At 47.7% G+C, this 16,473-nt stretch overlaps 5 protein-coding genes across 5 annotated transcripts; 3 read left to right on the top strand and 2 right to left on the bottom strand.

The window, feature by feature from the left end:
- Positions 1–411: 411 nt before the first annotated feature.
- I303_101285 (uncharacterized protein) lies at positions 412–4,649 on the top strand (the record flags this gene model as incomplete). Its single annotated transcript, XM_065968308.1, has 17 exons — positions 412–474; positions 666–1,126; positions 1,180–1,370; positions 1,435–1,632; positions 1,700–1,841; positions 1,904–2,138; positions 2,199–2,387; positions 2,438–2,532; positions 2,601–2,712; positions 2,762–2,878; positions 2,949–3,223; positions 3,276–3,328; positions 3,385–3,476; positions 3,537–3,632; positions 3,706–4,324; positions 4,388–4,560; positions 4,635–4,649. 17 exons carry the CDS (start codon positions 412–414, stop codon positions 4,647–4,649), a joined length of 3,126 nt encoding a protein of 1,041 aa, XP_065824380.1.
- Positions 4,650–5,181: 532 nt separating this feature from the next.
- Positions 5,182–6,817, bottom strand: I303_101284 (uncharacterized protein; the record flags this gene model as incomplete). The annotated part of the gene is made up of 9 exons (XM_018404653.1): positions 5,182–5,253; positions 5,356–5,433; positions 5,543–5,624; positions 5,695–5,733; positions 5,856–6,175; positions 6,256–6,348; positions 6,401–6,500; positions 6,604–6,642; positions 6,717–6,817. 9 exons carry the CDS (start codon positions 6,815–6,817, stop codon positions 5,182–5,184), a joined length of 924 nt encoding a protein of 307 aa, XP_018267307.1.
- Positions 6,818–7,261: 444 nt separating this feature from the next.
- Positions 7,262–8,845, top strand: I303_101283 (uncharacterized protein; the record flags this gene model as incomplete). Its single annotated transcript, XM_018404652.1, has 8 exons — positions 7,262–7,361; positions 7,510–7,643; positions 7,777–7,835; positions 7,893–7,926; positions 7,989–8,062; positions 8,148–8,322; positions 8,392–8,526; positions 8,642–8,845. The coding sequence occupies 8 exons, from the start codon at positions 7,262–7,264 to the stop codon at positions 8,843–8,845; spliced, it is 915 nt and encodes a 304-aa protein (XP_018267306.1).
- Positions 8,846–10,229: 1,384 nt separating this feature from the next.
- I303_101282 (glucosamine-6-phosphate deaminase) lies at positions 10,230–12,553 on the top strand (the record flags this gene model as incomplete). Its single annotated transcript, XM_065968307.1, has 6 exons — positions 10,230–10,246; positions 10,513–10,687; positions 10,865–10,949; positions 11,242–11,633; positions 11,804–11,870; positions 11,973–12,553. The coding sequence occupies 6 exons, from the start codon at positions 10,230–10,232 to the stop codon at positions 12,551–12,553; spliced, it is 1,317 nt and encodes a 438-aa protein (XP_065824379.1).
- A 441-nt stretch (positions 12,554–12,994) lies between these two features.
- On the bottom strand, positions 12,995–16,081 carry I303_101281 (uncharacterized protein; the record flags this gene model as incomplete). The annotated part of the gene is made up of 5 exons (XM_065968306.1): positions 12,995–13,364; positions 13,437–14,484; positions 14,556–14,744; positions 14,836–15,406; positions 15,533–16,081. 5 exons carry the CDS (start codon positions 16,079–16,081, stop codon positions 12,995–12,997), a joined length of 2,727 nt encoding a protein of 908 aa, XP_065824378.1.
- Between the last annotated feature and the right edge of the window lie 392 nt (positions 16,082–16,473).

Genomic DNA, 16,473 nt, shown 5'->3' with positions numbered 1-16,473 from the left:
GCATTCTGCACTTATACTGTATACTCGAAGACATGATCAGTCGCGGGGGACTGCTCATGAGAATTGTACTCAAAACACTGTACGCATCTTCTTTCTCTTCTCTCTCTTCTTTTCTTCACCCATTCATTCTGTATCCTTCGTGTACTGTACTCCTGAGAGTCAACTTACTCATTCTTTCCTTCGTTGTGTTCAATTATCCCTGTAGATAATCATTCCCAAGCTATCTCCCAGAGAGAGATCCTCCTATCATTCATTACAGAAGTGGGTCAAGCTTCTTCACTTTCTATTTTTATAGCTCGCCACCCATCCGAAATCCCCATCAACCTCTCACTTACAAGCCTCCCCTGGAGACCTCTGTTGTTGTTGTCACCAAGCAGTGCGCTAATCGTAATCTTCAGCTGTACAATCAGGATGAGTCGATATAACGAATTCGACGAAAAGGATTACGAAAGACCCGGTCGAAGATACGCTGACGTGAGCTCTAAACCCATTTCCCATTCCCATTGTTTTCTGTGATGCATGTCTTGTTTCAAACGCTCCTCATATTGCCTTAAACTGATATACTTCCACTTACTTGCGATCACATGCACTTACCTCTTCACCCAATATACTAAGATATGTTGTTGACATGCTGCTACTGACTCTTTACTAACATGCAAACATAGGATTACGAAGCTCGTCACCCTGAAGAGAGGGCACCGATACCCCCTTCTCGGCCCTCTGGGTCAAATTACGGGGCTCAACCTGACGTCAACACCTCGCAACCCGATAGAGCTACACTTGCTCCTTCAAGTTATGGTGCACGGGATGATCGATCTCAGTATGGTGTACCGAGCAGAGCATCCTTGACCCACTTCCACGATGCCCCTCCTCATCAAGATCGTTCATTCCAGCCTCAAATGTCAGGACCTCTTTCGATTGCTCGCGGAAGCGAACGCAGAGCACCAAGCATTGCTGCATCATCTTCCAGAGCCGGGATCACCGAGATATCCGAATCTCTGGAAAAGCTGCCCCTTACGAGTTATTACGTCCGACCTGGCTATGGCGAGGCTGGAAAACCTCTGACCGTCCAGTCAAATTTTTTCCAAGTGAGATCAACCGAGAACAGAAGAGCCAAGATCATCTAGTGAGTAGCAGAAAGAATCGGTTAGAGGGCTTCCTGTTGACCCAGTCTTACAGCCACTATGATGTCGACATCGAGCCCGTCAAACAGAGAGGTGAAAATTCCAAGAAACCCAAAGGTCTGCTTCGAGCCGTATGGGAACAGCTGTGCCTCGAGCATCAGGGTATCTTCGCCGAAGGTCTTTCGATCAGTGCCTATGACGGAAGACGAAACGCTTTCACTCCGAATCGACTTCCTATTCCTGAAGGTGAGTATTCAGAGAATGGTGAGACCCAACTTCGCGAAGCTAATTGCTATGCGGGTGAATCTAGGTGGAACTCAGACCTTTAGAGTAGCACTCGCTCCTGATGGTATAGTGCATCGACCGGGAAGGGGCAGCTCCTCCGACGAAGAGAATAGACAGTGGACTCTTGTCCTCAAGCTCGTCGCTGTAATCGACTTGGAAATCGTCATGGAGTTTTGTCGAACTGAAAAGAAAGCGCCAGCAAACGAAGAAAGATGTCTTACCGGTCAGCACTGCACCAGCTAGCTCTTCGAATCGAATACTCAGACTGACCACAATGCTTATGATCACAGGCATCATGGCAACGAATGTCCTGATGAGAGATTTTCCAAGCAAGACCTATGCACAAGTCGGTGCGACCGGAAACAAATTCTTCAGCATGGCTGGTGCTATTGCGATCCCTCAAGGCGCCATCGTCTGCAAGGGCTTCATGCAGTAAGTCAAGTATGCTTATAAGGCCCTGTCCAAGGGTGAACTGCCGCTAATCCGCATTTCAGGTCTGTCCGCTACACAAGCTCCGGTCTACCCCTACTCAACCTTTATATAGGCTTTTCCGCCTTCTTATCAGATGGACCTGCTCTGGAAGTAATCGCTAAGATCCTCACTCAAAGCGGAGCAAGAGGTGGTAGAGGAAGAGATGGCTATCAAGGCACATCGAGCCAGAATAGGGATCTCAGCCAGATGAGTGATATAGAGATCTCACTTGTCAAGAGGACTATCCGAGGGACGAAAGTAAGCCCGAAATCTCTGGCTTGTTCAAGGTTTTTACGTTAACGTTAGCTTTTCAAACAGTTCAAGGTAACCCACAGAAAGAGTGACAGACTTCACACGGTCCTTTCCCTTACACTCCAACCCGCAGAAGCTATCACCTTTGATATACAGGGCAGGGATGGAGGCGAGAATCGCAAGATCAGCATCATCGAATATTATCGTCTCTATCACCACGTTCAAGTGACTAAACCTAGACTACCTTGCATTCAGGTGAGCTTTGTTGAGAAGCCATCTTTTGCGGAGCTAACGAACCCAATCAGTACGGCAAGAAGGCTTTCATTCCACTTGAATTCGTGCATTTTGCGCAGTGGAACTCACTGCCTCCCACCAAGCTCAACGCAGAGCAGACTGCTGAGTGAGTATTCACAACCGTGCCGAACTTCCTCCGCTCCGCCAGCTTACCTGCCCCCATCGCCTACCCAGGATGATCAAAGTCAGCGCTATCAAGCCTCAAGAGCGGGCTAAATTGGTGACCGATTGGCGAGCCGAGCTAGCCCATGAGAAACAAGCCAAAATCGCTGCATGGGGCCTGCAGGTGAGAAACAATAACTATCATTGTTGGATGAGATCTGACCCACTTTCAGGTCAACAAGAAGATGATCCAGCTTCAAGCCCGCATTCTGCCGCCTCCCAGAGTATCCTACGCGGACGGTACGGGAATCGTGCCGAGAGATGGTACATGGAACCTCAGAGGCAAGAGAGTACGTCTCACTCTCGCTTCCCTCTGGTATGCAGCAGGCTGATTTGACTCTCTTGGTTGTGAAACGATAGTTCTTCAAGAACGGTAAAAAGCCCTTGATCGCATGGTCGGTCGTGTCTTTCGAGAAATACACCGAACAAGACGAGATGCACCGATACATCCATTATCTCGTCAATGTACTGCAAGCTCATGGTGTTCAGGTGATCACCAAACAACCGGATTGCATTGGTCCGATCGATCCTCGAGGACCTCGAGCTATTCCCAATGCCTTGCAACAGGCTGCTCGAGCGGCTTACATGGTCGGCAAATGCGCTCCACAATTGATTTGCTGTATTCTGCCTGGAAGGTAAGCTGTGTATATCGTGGTGGTGGTTCTCACAGCTGACCCTTCTGTATAGGGATGCGTGGCTGTATGAATTAATCAAGAAAAGCTCTTTCACCGATCTGAAAGGTCAGCTGAGTATGACTGAATCTTCAATGCAGCTGATCGATTTTTGGTGGTACCAGGACCTGTGCCTACCCAATGTATGCAAGCGGCCAAGATCAGAAACCCTCGAGGAATTGACGCATACACTGGAAACTTGGTTATGAAGATTCAAGTGAGCTGAAAACATGTCATGTATATACAACGAAGCTGAGAGCCTTTGATGGTGACGTAGAACAAGCTCGGCGGGGTTCCACATCAAGTGTCGGTCTCGGAGATGCCTGGTATGGTCAGGGGCAAAACGATGTTACTGGGCGGTGATCTTGGCTTGGTGCGTTATCAAATTCAGCTATTCTGTCAGGTGATGGCACCTCGAGATGAAGCTGATAATTTCCGGGAGACAGCCGCCAATCAAAGCAGGAAACGAATCTTCTCCGACTGTAGCCTGTACCATAGCCACCTACAATGCTGATTGCGATTCCTATTCCGCTCAAATCAGATTACAAGAAGGCCGAGCCGAGATCATCTCTGAACTATCTTCCATGATCGAAGAACACCTGAAGATCTTCCACAAGCACAATGGGCAATACCCTGAACGGATACTGATCTTCCGAGACGGTATTTCAGAGGGCCAATACGCCGCCGTACTGTCTTACGAACACGTTGCCATCCTCAAAGCTTGTAAACGATTACAAACCGATTATCGACCCCTTCTCCTCATGTGCATATGCGCTAAACGACACACAACTCGGTTCTTCGGTAAAGATGCGGATGTCGACAGATCCGGTAATCTTCCAAGTGGTTTAGTCGTTGATCAATCGGTCACTCATCCTTACGCTTTTGACTTCTTCCTCCAAGCTCATGCGGGAAGGGTTGGGACCGCTCGACCGACTCATTATATCTGTTTACTCGACGAACTGGCTATGACCCCTGACCAACTTCAACAACTCGTTCATGCGCTGTGCCACTCTTTCACGAGATGCACTACTAGCGTCAGCTTGGTACCTGTATGCTATATCGCAGGTGAGTCAGCTGGCGAACATCCCTTGGGGAAACGAGTGACCAGCTGATGAGGATATTGCATAGACCTCGTGTGTCAAAAAGCCAGAATCATCGTACATGATCCCGAGGCATCTGAAGCACCTTCGGTCTCTTCAGCGGGGAGAAGCGATACGACTAGATCACGCAAGACCGGCTTCAATATCGATGTAATGCAAGTCCAGCGACTGTTGCAGAGGAATGACGAATTAGCTGAAGTGGTACGTATCAATCCGACTCTGTTAGCTGGACCATGCAGAGAAGATCGTTCGATCAGCTGACATGATTGTCATAGGCCTGGTGGATGTGATTCGCCCATTATAACGTTTATGTCGAAGTTGAGGAGTACGAGTAGTCTTGCTCCTTGCGCTGGGAATCACAACAGCCTCATCAGTCTCGTTGGCGCTCTTCTTGCGCGCGTTCCAAGAGGATTCTTCCACTGTCTTGCCGGGAATGACTATCATACTATAAGCTGCGAGTAACATATTTACATTATCATCTGATTTTACCCTTCAAGTTGTTTGCTCTGTGTTAGCTGTACATATTATGCAATATTACCGCGTGTCTCAAACTGGTCAGGTGTACCTGTCAATGGAGACATGTCACCAAGTGTCATTGGAGCTGGACATCAGTGTGCTCAAATCGTTCGAGCCTGTGAATGCAAATACTTGCCAATTCATGAGTTTCATAAGACAGTGAAAGCGGCTAAGTAAGATCACCTGAATCATCTAATCATAATCACAAGCACCACGTCGAGCTGTCGGAGCGTTGAAGTGAGTATCATGCAGTCCTCAGACACCTATCATCTTCACAACCTCATCACCATTTCCGGAAGAGCGTAATTAAGCACCTCTGGAAGTCCTGTATTCGCCTTCGGCAGCAGTAGCAGCCTCCTCGATCTCAGATTGGATGCCCTGTCCGTAAATTCGTCGTCAGGTTCATGGCACTCCCACCTTTCTAAGCAAGGAAAAGAAAAGAGAGGAAGAGAAGAGAAGAGGGACCGGCAATAAACTTACGCTGAGAGTCTCGGCTGCTGTGGAGTGGTAGATGAGTTGAGCTTTGACGAGGTTCGAGAGGTTTTGAAGGGGTTCAGGCTATCCAGATAATGTTTGTCAGCGTAAGCTCTTGTGCGCTCTTCACTCCACCCGAGTATACAAATGGGATCTTGTGAGGTCTCGGTGAAGGGGGACGAAGGGCACTCACGTTTTCAAGAACAGCTTTCATCAATCCGATAGCGGTCTCAGTCGCTTGAACCAACTTATCCTCAGCCTCTTCAACGTGGAGTCTGAATAGGGCAGTGCAGGATAATCAGCTTTTCTCCGGTCTGGAAGGAGCTTGCAGCTGATACCACGCACCTGGATTGTTCTTGTTTAGCAGGAGCAGCTGATTTGAGGCTGTGACAAACAGTAACATCCAGGCAAATCAGCTCGGAGACTTCGGAGGTTTGTCAAATTGTCGGGTTGAAGAAAAATTGCTGCGAAAATGCAGAGATATGAAGATCATCGACTTGACTTACGCAGCTCTGGCAGAATCAAGTTCAAGTCTAGCGGTCTTCACGTTATTTCTAGCTTTGACGGCCAACCCAATCGAGGTGGAAAGAGTCGCTTGCCATGGAGTGACGAATCTGTCGGCGATCAGATTGTCTTGGGAAAGTCTAGCATCACCGACTTTCTCCATGGCGGCACCATACACGCCTAAAGCGATACTCAGTCTGTCCTCAGCTCCAAGCTCGGTAGCTCCCGCTTTGGCGGCTCGGGAGATGGCGTGCGGGAGAGTCTTGGGTTGATGTGGTGTCTGAGCGGTCGGAGAGGGGATTGGAATTGGGAGGTTGGTGTTCTGTCATTTCGCAGCAGCACATAGTTGTTGTCAGCTCAAGGTCATCATCGAGGTTGATTGAGATATGGCACAGAACCCACCTTCAAATTCTTGTTGGCGAATACGGACCAAGCTGAAGCTGCTTGATGGCCGACCTCATTGAGCGATTCGGCGATATCGCTTGGGTAATCGTACTAATCAAGTTGGACATCCAGCTTGTGCATCGGATAAGCGAAGCTGACTTACAGACTCCCTCTCGTGGACTTTGGTGATTCTCAGCAACTTCGTGTGTACGTCTTTCAAAGCGTCCACTCGAGCTTCGAGAGCTTTGTATTCAGCTGGCAATCTATGCGGGTTTAATCAGCAAACAATCCGTCCTCCTGATCTCACAGATCCTGTCCGCATACACCACATGACCTTGAGATGCGAGGTCGAAGAAGCATACTCACTCGGTGATCCCATCAGGACCAACTTGACCGATTCTTTCTCTACAAAATTAACCAATATCATGCTATTATCAGCTAATCTGCTGGTTCAAGACGCAGAAGCTAGCTGAACTCACCGGGTAGCTTGTACGGTGTTCCTGAACGACTTGTTGAATCCGCTCACGTCCACAGCGGGCATAGCAGGCATGGAAGCCTGGAAGTTCTTGAACGCTTGCATGTTGGCGTGAACGCGTGGCTTCGATGGAGGGGAAGCGGGTGAAGTGTTAGGGAGGATGGGGAAGAAGGCTTATAATGATGTTTGCTGGGGTTGGGATGTGGATGTGGATGGGAAAGCGTGCGGAATGAGTGGTTCACGTAAGTACGCGCTGTGCAACACACTGATGCTGAGTGACGTGCAATTGACTAGGAATTATATGGAGCACCAAATGAGATAGATAAGGTAGAACCAGAGTGATACATTTGATTCCGCGTGCCAGATCTAAGAGGGTAATAATGCCACGCTTCAGAAATGAAAGACGGGGCCCTCCGTTCTCTGTGTTGGAAGCAACGCGCCAGCTTACTCGAACACTCACAAAGCATCATCATCATTGACCTCCGTCCAACACAACACATATAGCATATATATCATCTTCGTACCATCAACCCGTAAGAAATACTCAAGATGGTTGCCAAAGCTGTGGAAGCTCCAAATGTCGGATTCGATTTCTCCAATTATGCAAGGAACCAATTCTTCGGCGAGAGGTTACAAGGTATACCGAAGGGTAAGTTGAGTGGCCTACCTCTTCATATATATCTAAGGTGCTTAGCGAATGTTCAAACCATTCTGATCGCCTCACTTGTTTCGCCTGCTATTCTCTCGGGAATTGGCGCTTACGGTCCCTTCATGCTCAACGATTCACGACTACACAGCAACATCTACTGGTACCACGATCGTAGGAGTCATCTTCGGCGGAGGCGACTCGGGTGAAGAGCCGGGTGTATGTCTAGGAGCAGACACGAGAGCGACTGGTGGACCAATCGTAGCGGACAAGAACTGTGAAAAGGTATGTCCTTGCTCACTTCGCTTTCGTTGACCTCCACTGTCACCGATGACCCGCTTGATCAACTGCACTTCCTCTGATCACGCCCACATCGATTTCCTGAAGCGTAGCTTACATTGTCAATTGATTCCCCTAGATCCATTACCTCACTCCTCAAATAAGATGTTGTGGTGCAGGTACAGCAGCCGACACCGAGTAAGCTGATCAATCCCATTGGAATTCGTGATCATGTCAGCTGATAGAATAACATAGATTCGTCACCAATCTTATATCTTCAAATCTCGAAGTGCGTGACAGCTGTATCCTGTTTTCCGAGAGTCAGACACAGCTGATATCGTTCTCATCTAGCTACATGCACTCTCTCAAGGTCGACCAGCCAGGGTAGTCACGGCGATGACGATGTTGAAGCAATACTTATTCAGGTAAGTCGCAAAACGCCGCATCCGCTTTTCACTCATTTTTCCTGTCTAACGGGACAGATTGCTCACATCTCTCTTGCACCTGCAGATACCAAGGTCATGTTGGTGCTCACTTGGTGTTGGGTGGAGTCGACGTCACCGGACCTCAATTATTCACCGTACATGCGCACGGTTCGACCGATAAATTACCATACGTCACCATGGGTTCCGGTAGTTTAGCAGCTATGGCCGTATTCGAGTCCTCCTTCAAGGAGAACATGAAGGTCAGCTCTTCATTTGCTTACGTCTGTGTCGTAACGGGTCAATCAGCTGACGTATTGGTGTCGATGTAGCGAGACGAAGCTATCGCTTTGGTAGCTCGAGCAATCCGATCCGGTATATTCAACGATCTCGGATCAGGTTCCAACGTCGACGTAGCTGTGATCACCAAGAACGGTACCGAGAATCTGAGGAATTACGAGATGCCCGTGAGTGTCTAACTCTGTGTATTGGCTTGGAAAGCACAAGGCAGAGGCGGAGGAAGAGGAAGCAGATTCGCTCGCAAGCTCGCAAAATACTGATTACCATGATTGACTTTGGCAGAACGAACGAGGAACCAAATCTAGAAACTATAAATTCCGAAGAGGTACAACGGCATGGACGAAAGAATCTATCCGATCGTTGATTGTTTCAGAGGAGATCAAGTCCACGTCGGGAGCAGGCAAAGATCAAGGTGGAGTAGAGGTGGTCGCTGTGCCTACTGGAGCGGGAGCAGGTGGGGAGGAAGGTATGGAGATTGATAGTTAGTTAAAGATCATTGAGATTGGATTGAGTTAGATGTATACATTGTACAAGCTTTCCAGGCTGGAATGAGCTTGCTTTGCGCATCGATCATCTTGAGCTCGCCGCATCCTTGGCTTCCCATGTTCTGGACCTCGACAATGGCACGTGTCAGTGAAGCTGATATGTAGCGTTGGTAGTTGGTAGTAGGAAGTAAAGGGTGTGATGATCAGCGGAAATGCCACATGTAACAGATCATTTACGTAATGCATTCTACCCAAATTTCGACACCAGCTTTGTGTCTTCAAACGACAAATTGACTTCATCGTGTCTTTGCTTGTTTCTCTGTAATTCATCTCTGTCTTGCTTTCACTTCATGTGATCGATGAGTCTCATACGCTTATTGGCATGAGTGAGTGAGTCGCATCCCCCTTCCTCATGATCCCACTACTGCATATATTTTCCCTTCCCCCTCCCACAACCGCACCCACACTCGATGATGACTACGTTGGCACCAGTCCTACCGTTCATATGGGGACAGCTTTATAACAGGCGCTTTTCTACATTATACGCTCGTAGACGCCTTCTGACTTTGTGCTTTTGCTTTTGCTTTTGCATTTGCACTTGCTCTCATACTCTCACTTTCCCTTGATGGGAATTTGTCGTTGAATTAAGTGAGATAGAGATAAAGAGCTGACCCTATTTTGTCTTTTGACAGATTATGATGCTGTTGTAGTGATATTTGTTAATTCGCTCTCCATGTAGGAGGAGCAGAGGAGGAAGGACGGATTCCGATATGAGAGATTATGTATCGTATGCAAATTCATCCTTTTTCTACACTGTCAATGGAACCATCAGATCCTCAGACATACATCCAATGCACACGATCATTCATCATCCCGTCGCCTCATTTCATGTATCATCTAATCATCAAATGTTCATGCCGTCCATGCCAGGATATCTTGTATGACCTAGATGCTCAACCGCCCAATCCAGTCTCGACAACGTACTTCGTGCAATCTTCCCTTGCCAACATCCGCTCAAAGCGGACTCGGGACATTCGTCACATCGTATTGATCGGGCTTTTCACCTAAGTCGGTGAAAGGATCATCGTGGTCTTTTGCGCTCACTTGTCTTCTCGCCTCTTCTCGCCTTCTCTTGTCCGCCTTTCGCCTTGACTTATGCTTCATCTTCCACGCAAATAAGCTTGCGTGTCACCCCCAATGCTCTGCTCGAGTTAATTTTGCCCATATATACTATGTGTCTCTACCAAACACCTTACCTATAAGCATTCATAACGTCCGATCCTCTCTCGACCAAAGTCAATAATTTTTACGTTGGACGCCAATCACACATCTGATCATCAACCATCCGATCTAAAATCGCAATTGCTAATTCGTCAATAGGAGACATGTACTTATCAACCCAGTAAGCCTTCCTCTCTGGTTCAAAATGTCGCGACTTTGCGGTTTATGATCATGGCTACTCAATGTCAATAGCCCATACTCATCCATACTAAACTGCTAAAATCACTTACCCTCACACTTGCCCTCACTTGACGGAGTATTTGTTCTATCGCATCGTATCGTATCTATAGTGACTATGGTATCGCATCATAGTGACAAGTGCTATATCTATCCCATCCACTTCATGCTGACCGAGTTATCACCTTTTTGACTTTTGTGTTTTGGTAGTTCCACACCTTTAGAAGCCTCTCAAGAGGTCGCTGACCTAATAATCGATCGAATCAAAGCGTTCGGACCTACGCAAAAGAAGAAATTCGTAATGTGCCTGCCTACTGGAAGTACGCCGTTGTTGGTTTACAAGGAGTTGGCGAAGAAATGCCGAGAAGGTAAGATCTCTTTCGAGGTGAGTTGGTGATGCTATGTCGTGCCGAGGTGCGGCGGTCTTTGATGTGGTGTGGTAAGGTGCGAGACCCAAGGCGTAGGCTTGACTCGGCTCATGGCGATAAGGAGGTATCCATAGATCTGACCTGACTTGAGTTGACTTGATACCTCTCGCCAATATAATATTTGGAGATAATAGCACGTCATCACGATCAACCTGGATGAATATGTCGGTCTGCATCCGGCCCATCCGCAGAGTTATTATCATTTCATGGAAGAGAACTGTGAGTGGCTTGACGAATCAATACTCACGAATGACCAATACAAGCTGCAAATATCTCTGGATAGAAATGAGCAGAGTATACTGACTTGCATTGGCATCCTCGCAACCTGTGAAGTCTTTTCGAAAGGTATGATCATTTATCATTTATCATCGGTCAATTTCATCCTCATTCCTCATTCCTCATTCCTCATTCCTCATTCATCAGTCATCTCATTTCCTATGTCATTCTCTGATCGGCTCGTAACATCTCAAAAGCATATCGCCTTCTCACTAACAATGCGCATATTCCTTAGTCGATATACCTCCTAAACAAGTCCACTTACTCCCCTTCCAGCCTATTCCTCCCCATACAACCCATACTGAATCTTGCGCAGAGTACGAATCCCTGATCACCTCTCTAGGGGGGATTCACCTCTTATTCATGGGTATCGGCACTAATGGACATATCGCATTCAATGAGCCCGCTTCCTCCCTCGCCTCAAGGACGAGGATGATCAAGCTGGACCAAGATACCCGTCGAGCCAATTCGAGGTTTTTCGAAAACAGTCTCAGTAATGTGCCGACTCATGCGTTGACCATGGGTATCGGAACCATCCTTGAAGCGCAGGAGATTGTCTTGTTAGCTCTGGGCGATGGGAAGGCGCAAGCGGTAAAAGAGGCTTTGCAAGGAGGGGTGAACCATTTGGTGAGTTAATTTCATTCATTGCTCCGGAGCGACACCTCACAGAGCAAGCGGAATAAGAATTGCTACGCTGACAGGAGTCGACTTTGTCTTTTTCTCCACGCATTCTGTTATCAACGGACTGTATCTGACTTCTCTTTTCTGTGCTATATCTCGATGCCGACTTAATTTAGTGCCCCGCATCCGCCTTGCAATTACACGAGAACGTCATCATAGTCACCGACAACGAAGCAAGCAAGAGTGAGTTTGAGTCCAGTGGAATCACAAAAAGTTGCAATGCTGATATCGTTTCTGACTTTCTGGTTTTTTCACATATAACATTTTAACATTTTTTTGAGATAGACCTGAGCGTACGAACAAAGAAGTATCTGACCGCACAGTGTTCACCGATTTATGACGATCAGGCCCTAGACCAAGACCAAGACCAAGCTCAATACCAAAACAGGGAGCCGACGCCGGAGTCAGATCACAACAAGATACACCCCGGAAACAGTCTTGAAGCTGATTCTTACTTTACTAACAATGTGATGCGAACTGACGAGGAACACATCGGCAAGTCGGAAGAACCTAGATTTAGACCTAATGCCTTAAGAGGTGCCTCATTCGATTTGTCCGCCTCGCCGCTCTGTCCCAGAGAGCGAGGTGGGTATATTGATAAGGGTGTCAACGAGTTGCAAATCTCACATGAGTCTGCGAAGCCAGAGGACACCCGCATGACTCTGACTCTAAAGAGGCCCGGTAGCGACTCCAATCCGCACACTGACGATAACGCTCAGGATCATACTGATACTGATAATGAGACTGGGACTGGGACTGGGGTATCCTCGTTGACCGGAGATAATCCTCTGGTCCTCGGAAACCACGAGCATGCTGAGGTTTCCATCACTGATCAGGGAGATCGAGATTTGCATGATCTATCGTAGATAACGATGGTGAAGACATATCAGATCTGACGAGATGAGGTGAATAAAACACCTGAATTGTCACTTGAATCATCATCATTTGATGTTTTTGTTGCTGTTCACATTTATCCAAACTAGTCTCGCATGTACAAATACCGATCGAATGCGTCCGTACTCCGTACTCGGTACCCCGTTCATTCTCATTGGCGTCTGCTGCACATCGCTTATATCATAAGATACCAATACATCTCTAATTCCAAGGTATATGTCTACTTCTCTGCAGCTCGCGATATATCAAGGAAGTACGGTATATGAGTACATGAGTAAAAATCACTCTTGAGATCAAGACAAATTTAAGAACTACGTTATCTTTACTATATTATGCACAAAACGTATGGAGTCAAGATGACGATACCAGTAATGTCCATTCCAAAAAGGCTTCCAATGTTGATCTACCCATCATCATATCTCGATACCACCACTTTTCCTTCTTCTAGTCATACCGGCACTGACCTTCAAATCATCTTCCAGCCTTTCGAATACTTCTTCCCCTAACGAAGATTTTACCATCCTCAATACATCTCCAACGCTCTTTCCGATCCATCCTTCTTGGATTCTGACCTCGCCTTGAGTTTGCGATTGAGATTGAGCTGCGGGTGGAGAAATCGGCCTATCTGAGAACTCTAGCAATTCATACAGATCTCCAATCTGATCTGCCTTTTGCTCGAGAACATCAATCACCTCTTTCAGATGCTCGGCTAACACATGCCGCTTGGACGAGATTGAGGCAGGGTCTAATATCTTGTATTGGTCTGCTAGCTCCGAGTAAATCCTATTTTGTACCAAGTCAGCTGTGTGTCGTGGGTATGGGATATTGGAAATCCACACAACACTCCACACTCACGCTTTATAATGAGCGAAATCATCCTCTAATTCCCTAACGACCCTCGCTAAGACAGTCTGAGGTGGTAATTCTTGTCCATCCGCGCCTTTTCTAGCTGAGGACACAGAAGCGGAACCAGATCCAGTTCCGGATGCGGATCGTTGTGAATTCCTCGAAGGTACTTGACTTCGTAATTCAGCTTGAGTCTCGATGAATCCCTTGTCCAGTGCAGAGGCGAATTGCGTTTGTGTTTGCGATTTAGTTTGAGTCTTTCGTGACGGAGAGAAAAATTCGGCTTCGAGTTCGTCGCCTACAATGCTCGGGAAAGGCGACGACGGGCCTGCTGCATTGTTGGTCGTATCGGCCCTTCTAGTAGGCCTGGACTTAGTTTTCGGGATAGTAGCATTAGGCCCATGGGTCAAAGAGCCTTGACGAGAAATGGAGCGCGAAGCTGGAGTAGGTGAATCCAAATCATCTTCCAAATGAGACGGTTCAGGTCGGATCAATCGCTCTTGCTCTTGCTCTTGCTGACGTTGAGTTTTTAGGATCCTTGTGGGTGGCTGTGCAGTCGGAGGAGCCAGAGTCGGCGAAGTTGATGCGGCTGTATGTAAACCTTGCCTCAATTTCGAAGGTTCCACAACTGCCTCTCCCTCTGTTTCCCTTTCAGTCTCGTTCTCCTTCATACGGGCTTTTCGTCTCTCCATATCCCTTTGCACTTTCTTGACTTGCTCTTCATTTTCCTCATGAATGACTTGACGAACGAGTCGTTCCATCTCTTCTCGTTCCATTCGTATCGTACGTTCCCCTCTCGCCTTCTTTCGAGTCTCCAATCCCTCTTCTACTATGCCTCCGAGGCGCGATACTTCCGCAGAGAGCCGTTCAATCTCCCTTCGAAGAGCCGCCAATTCGTCGCTCACGCTCGGCGAGCCTGGCGGTACCATCGCGGTATTTTGTCTTTGGGGCGGTGAAGATGTCAAACGTAGTTCCGCGATGAGAGCTTTGTTGGACTCCACTTCTACAGTCAGACGCACCAAATGAGACCGGAGGGAGTTGACGAGATCTTCCAGGGCTGCAACGTAGAATAAATCAGCTCATCCTGGTTCCGGTGAGTTCACACCTTCTGCAAAATGGCTTGCTTACCTGATTTTTCCCCTATAACGTCTCTCAATCGCTTGCCTCCATCTTTCTTGGCAATTTCAACTTCACCTCTAGCTTTTTCCAGCTCGTCTTCCAATTCTCTGACTCGCCGACGAGATACCGTATTCTCAGTTTCCAAGGCTCGTAATCTGGCATTGAGAGTAGCAAGGGTACTAGCAATGTTTGCGGATGCTGCACAGTCCAATCAGCATAAGCATTAGCATTAGCATGATAGCAAAGACCTTGTCACATCATGCGGATAAAAGGGTTGATATCAACTCACCAGGATCTCCCCCAACTTCTCCATTTTTGCCCAACGTACCATACTCGAAGCCTTTAGCAGGCGTAGCCATCAGATTCGTGTATCCCGTAACGTCCATCGAGCTGTCTTTCACGTTTGCACTTCTGAGGGGGCATGGGGCACTAGCCGGACGGCGATTCTCATCTTGTAGAGAATGTATCCTGTTGTTGATGTTAATACTCTTCTCTTTTCTTGGAGGCACAGGAGTCTGGGCTTGGGCTTTCATTACATTATGGGAGGTTGAATCGCTCAATGCTCGTCTAGGAGCGGCAGGGGTAGCGCTACCCTGTCTAGCCTTCTGAATGTCTTCGCCCAGCTCTCTAGCCAGTGAGGAGAATCTGGAATTGGTATTGGCATTGGCATTACCGCTTGGACGTTGGGGGTGATGGTAATCTTTCTGAGTTATGGTTTGTTCGCCGCCACTAGATGGTGGGGATAATAACGGGTCGGTGCGAGTGAGTGTGAAAGAGAGGTTGCCTACTTGATTGACGGATGGTAAAGGGGATGGCGAACGAGGTGGAGAGAAAGGTGAAGAAGGTCGAGAAGGTAGTTTCTATGTCATATGTCAACGCAGGCCAGTCGGTATACATACATCATATAGAGTGGGCGAAGTATTTCGCTTGCCTGAAGCAAGATGTGAGATGCCAGATGAAAATTGGATTGGATGATGGAGACTTACATCACTCCCCATGACTCTTCCAAGCTCACCTACCAGCCTACCCAAACTTCGCTCCGGATCAAATTCACTCCCATCACCAGCATCCCTCGCTGCATTCCGATTACCCTTCCCAAATACACCTGCACCCAGCGAGACAGCTGACGCATGATGTCCAGCAGTCGAGACTGGACTAGCACCTACAAACATACTTTGTTCGCCCGCACCACCAAAACTGGTCATCCTCCCTACGGTGGACGGCACTCTGGTGATGGGTGGCTGAGCTCGAGCTCGGGGTGTATCGCTGCCTGCGCCATAATCGGATCGATGTTGGTGGTGGTGGTGATGATGGTGGGGCTGAGAAGAAAAGGACATAGTCTCTGCTCTTGGGTATTCCAATGAGATAGTCGATGCGTTCGAGGAAAGGAACGAGTGTGAGTGTGAATGAGAGTGGGAAGTGGTGGATGTGGGCAAAGAAGATAGAGATAATGAGTGAAGATCATTATCGATGGTCGACTCGAGGCGACGGCGTTCCAGGTCCGAATTGGAAGGAAGGATGGGTACGGGACCCATGATGAGCTGTGAACCACTAAGCTGGCGGTCCAAGTACAGGTGGGTTTAATGTTTGTTTATATTTTTATTTGTTGATATAGATGAGAAGTTACTTTGATCTCAACAGCAGAAAGTGCGATGTGCACCACTGATAGTCATATGTAGAAGTATACCAAGAAGACAAGTCTTATAGCTACTCGTTTTGTGTAAGCCGTCGAGATTAATGATTATATGAGAAGAACATGAGAAGGAGAATGCGGTTGAATGAGGGGAGCTTGGTTGTTTATGCCCGCGACTGATTTTACTCGCTCTCCTTGTGTGACAACCAAACAAAGTCAACCCACGTGGTACCGCTTTCACCCTTTATGTGCTTACCTCATTTAAATGGACTTTAACCCGATGCTTAGTGAAGG

Source organism: Kwoniella dejecticola, chromosome 1 (assembly GCF_000512565.2).
Source record: "Kwoniella dejecticola CBS 10117 chromosome 1, complete sequence".
NCBI lineage: Eukaryota > Fungi > Basidiomycota > Tremellomycetes > Tremellales > Cryptococcaceae > Kwoniella > Kwoniella dejecticola.
Note: the sequence above shows the minus strand (reverse complement) of the source record. Positions and strands in the feature narration are given on the sequence as shown.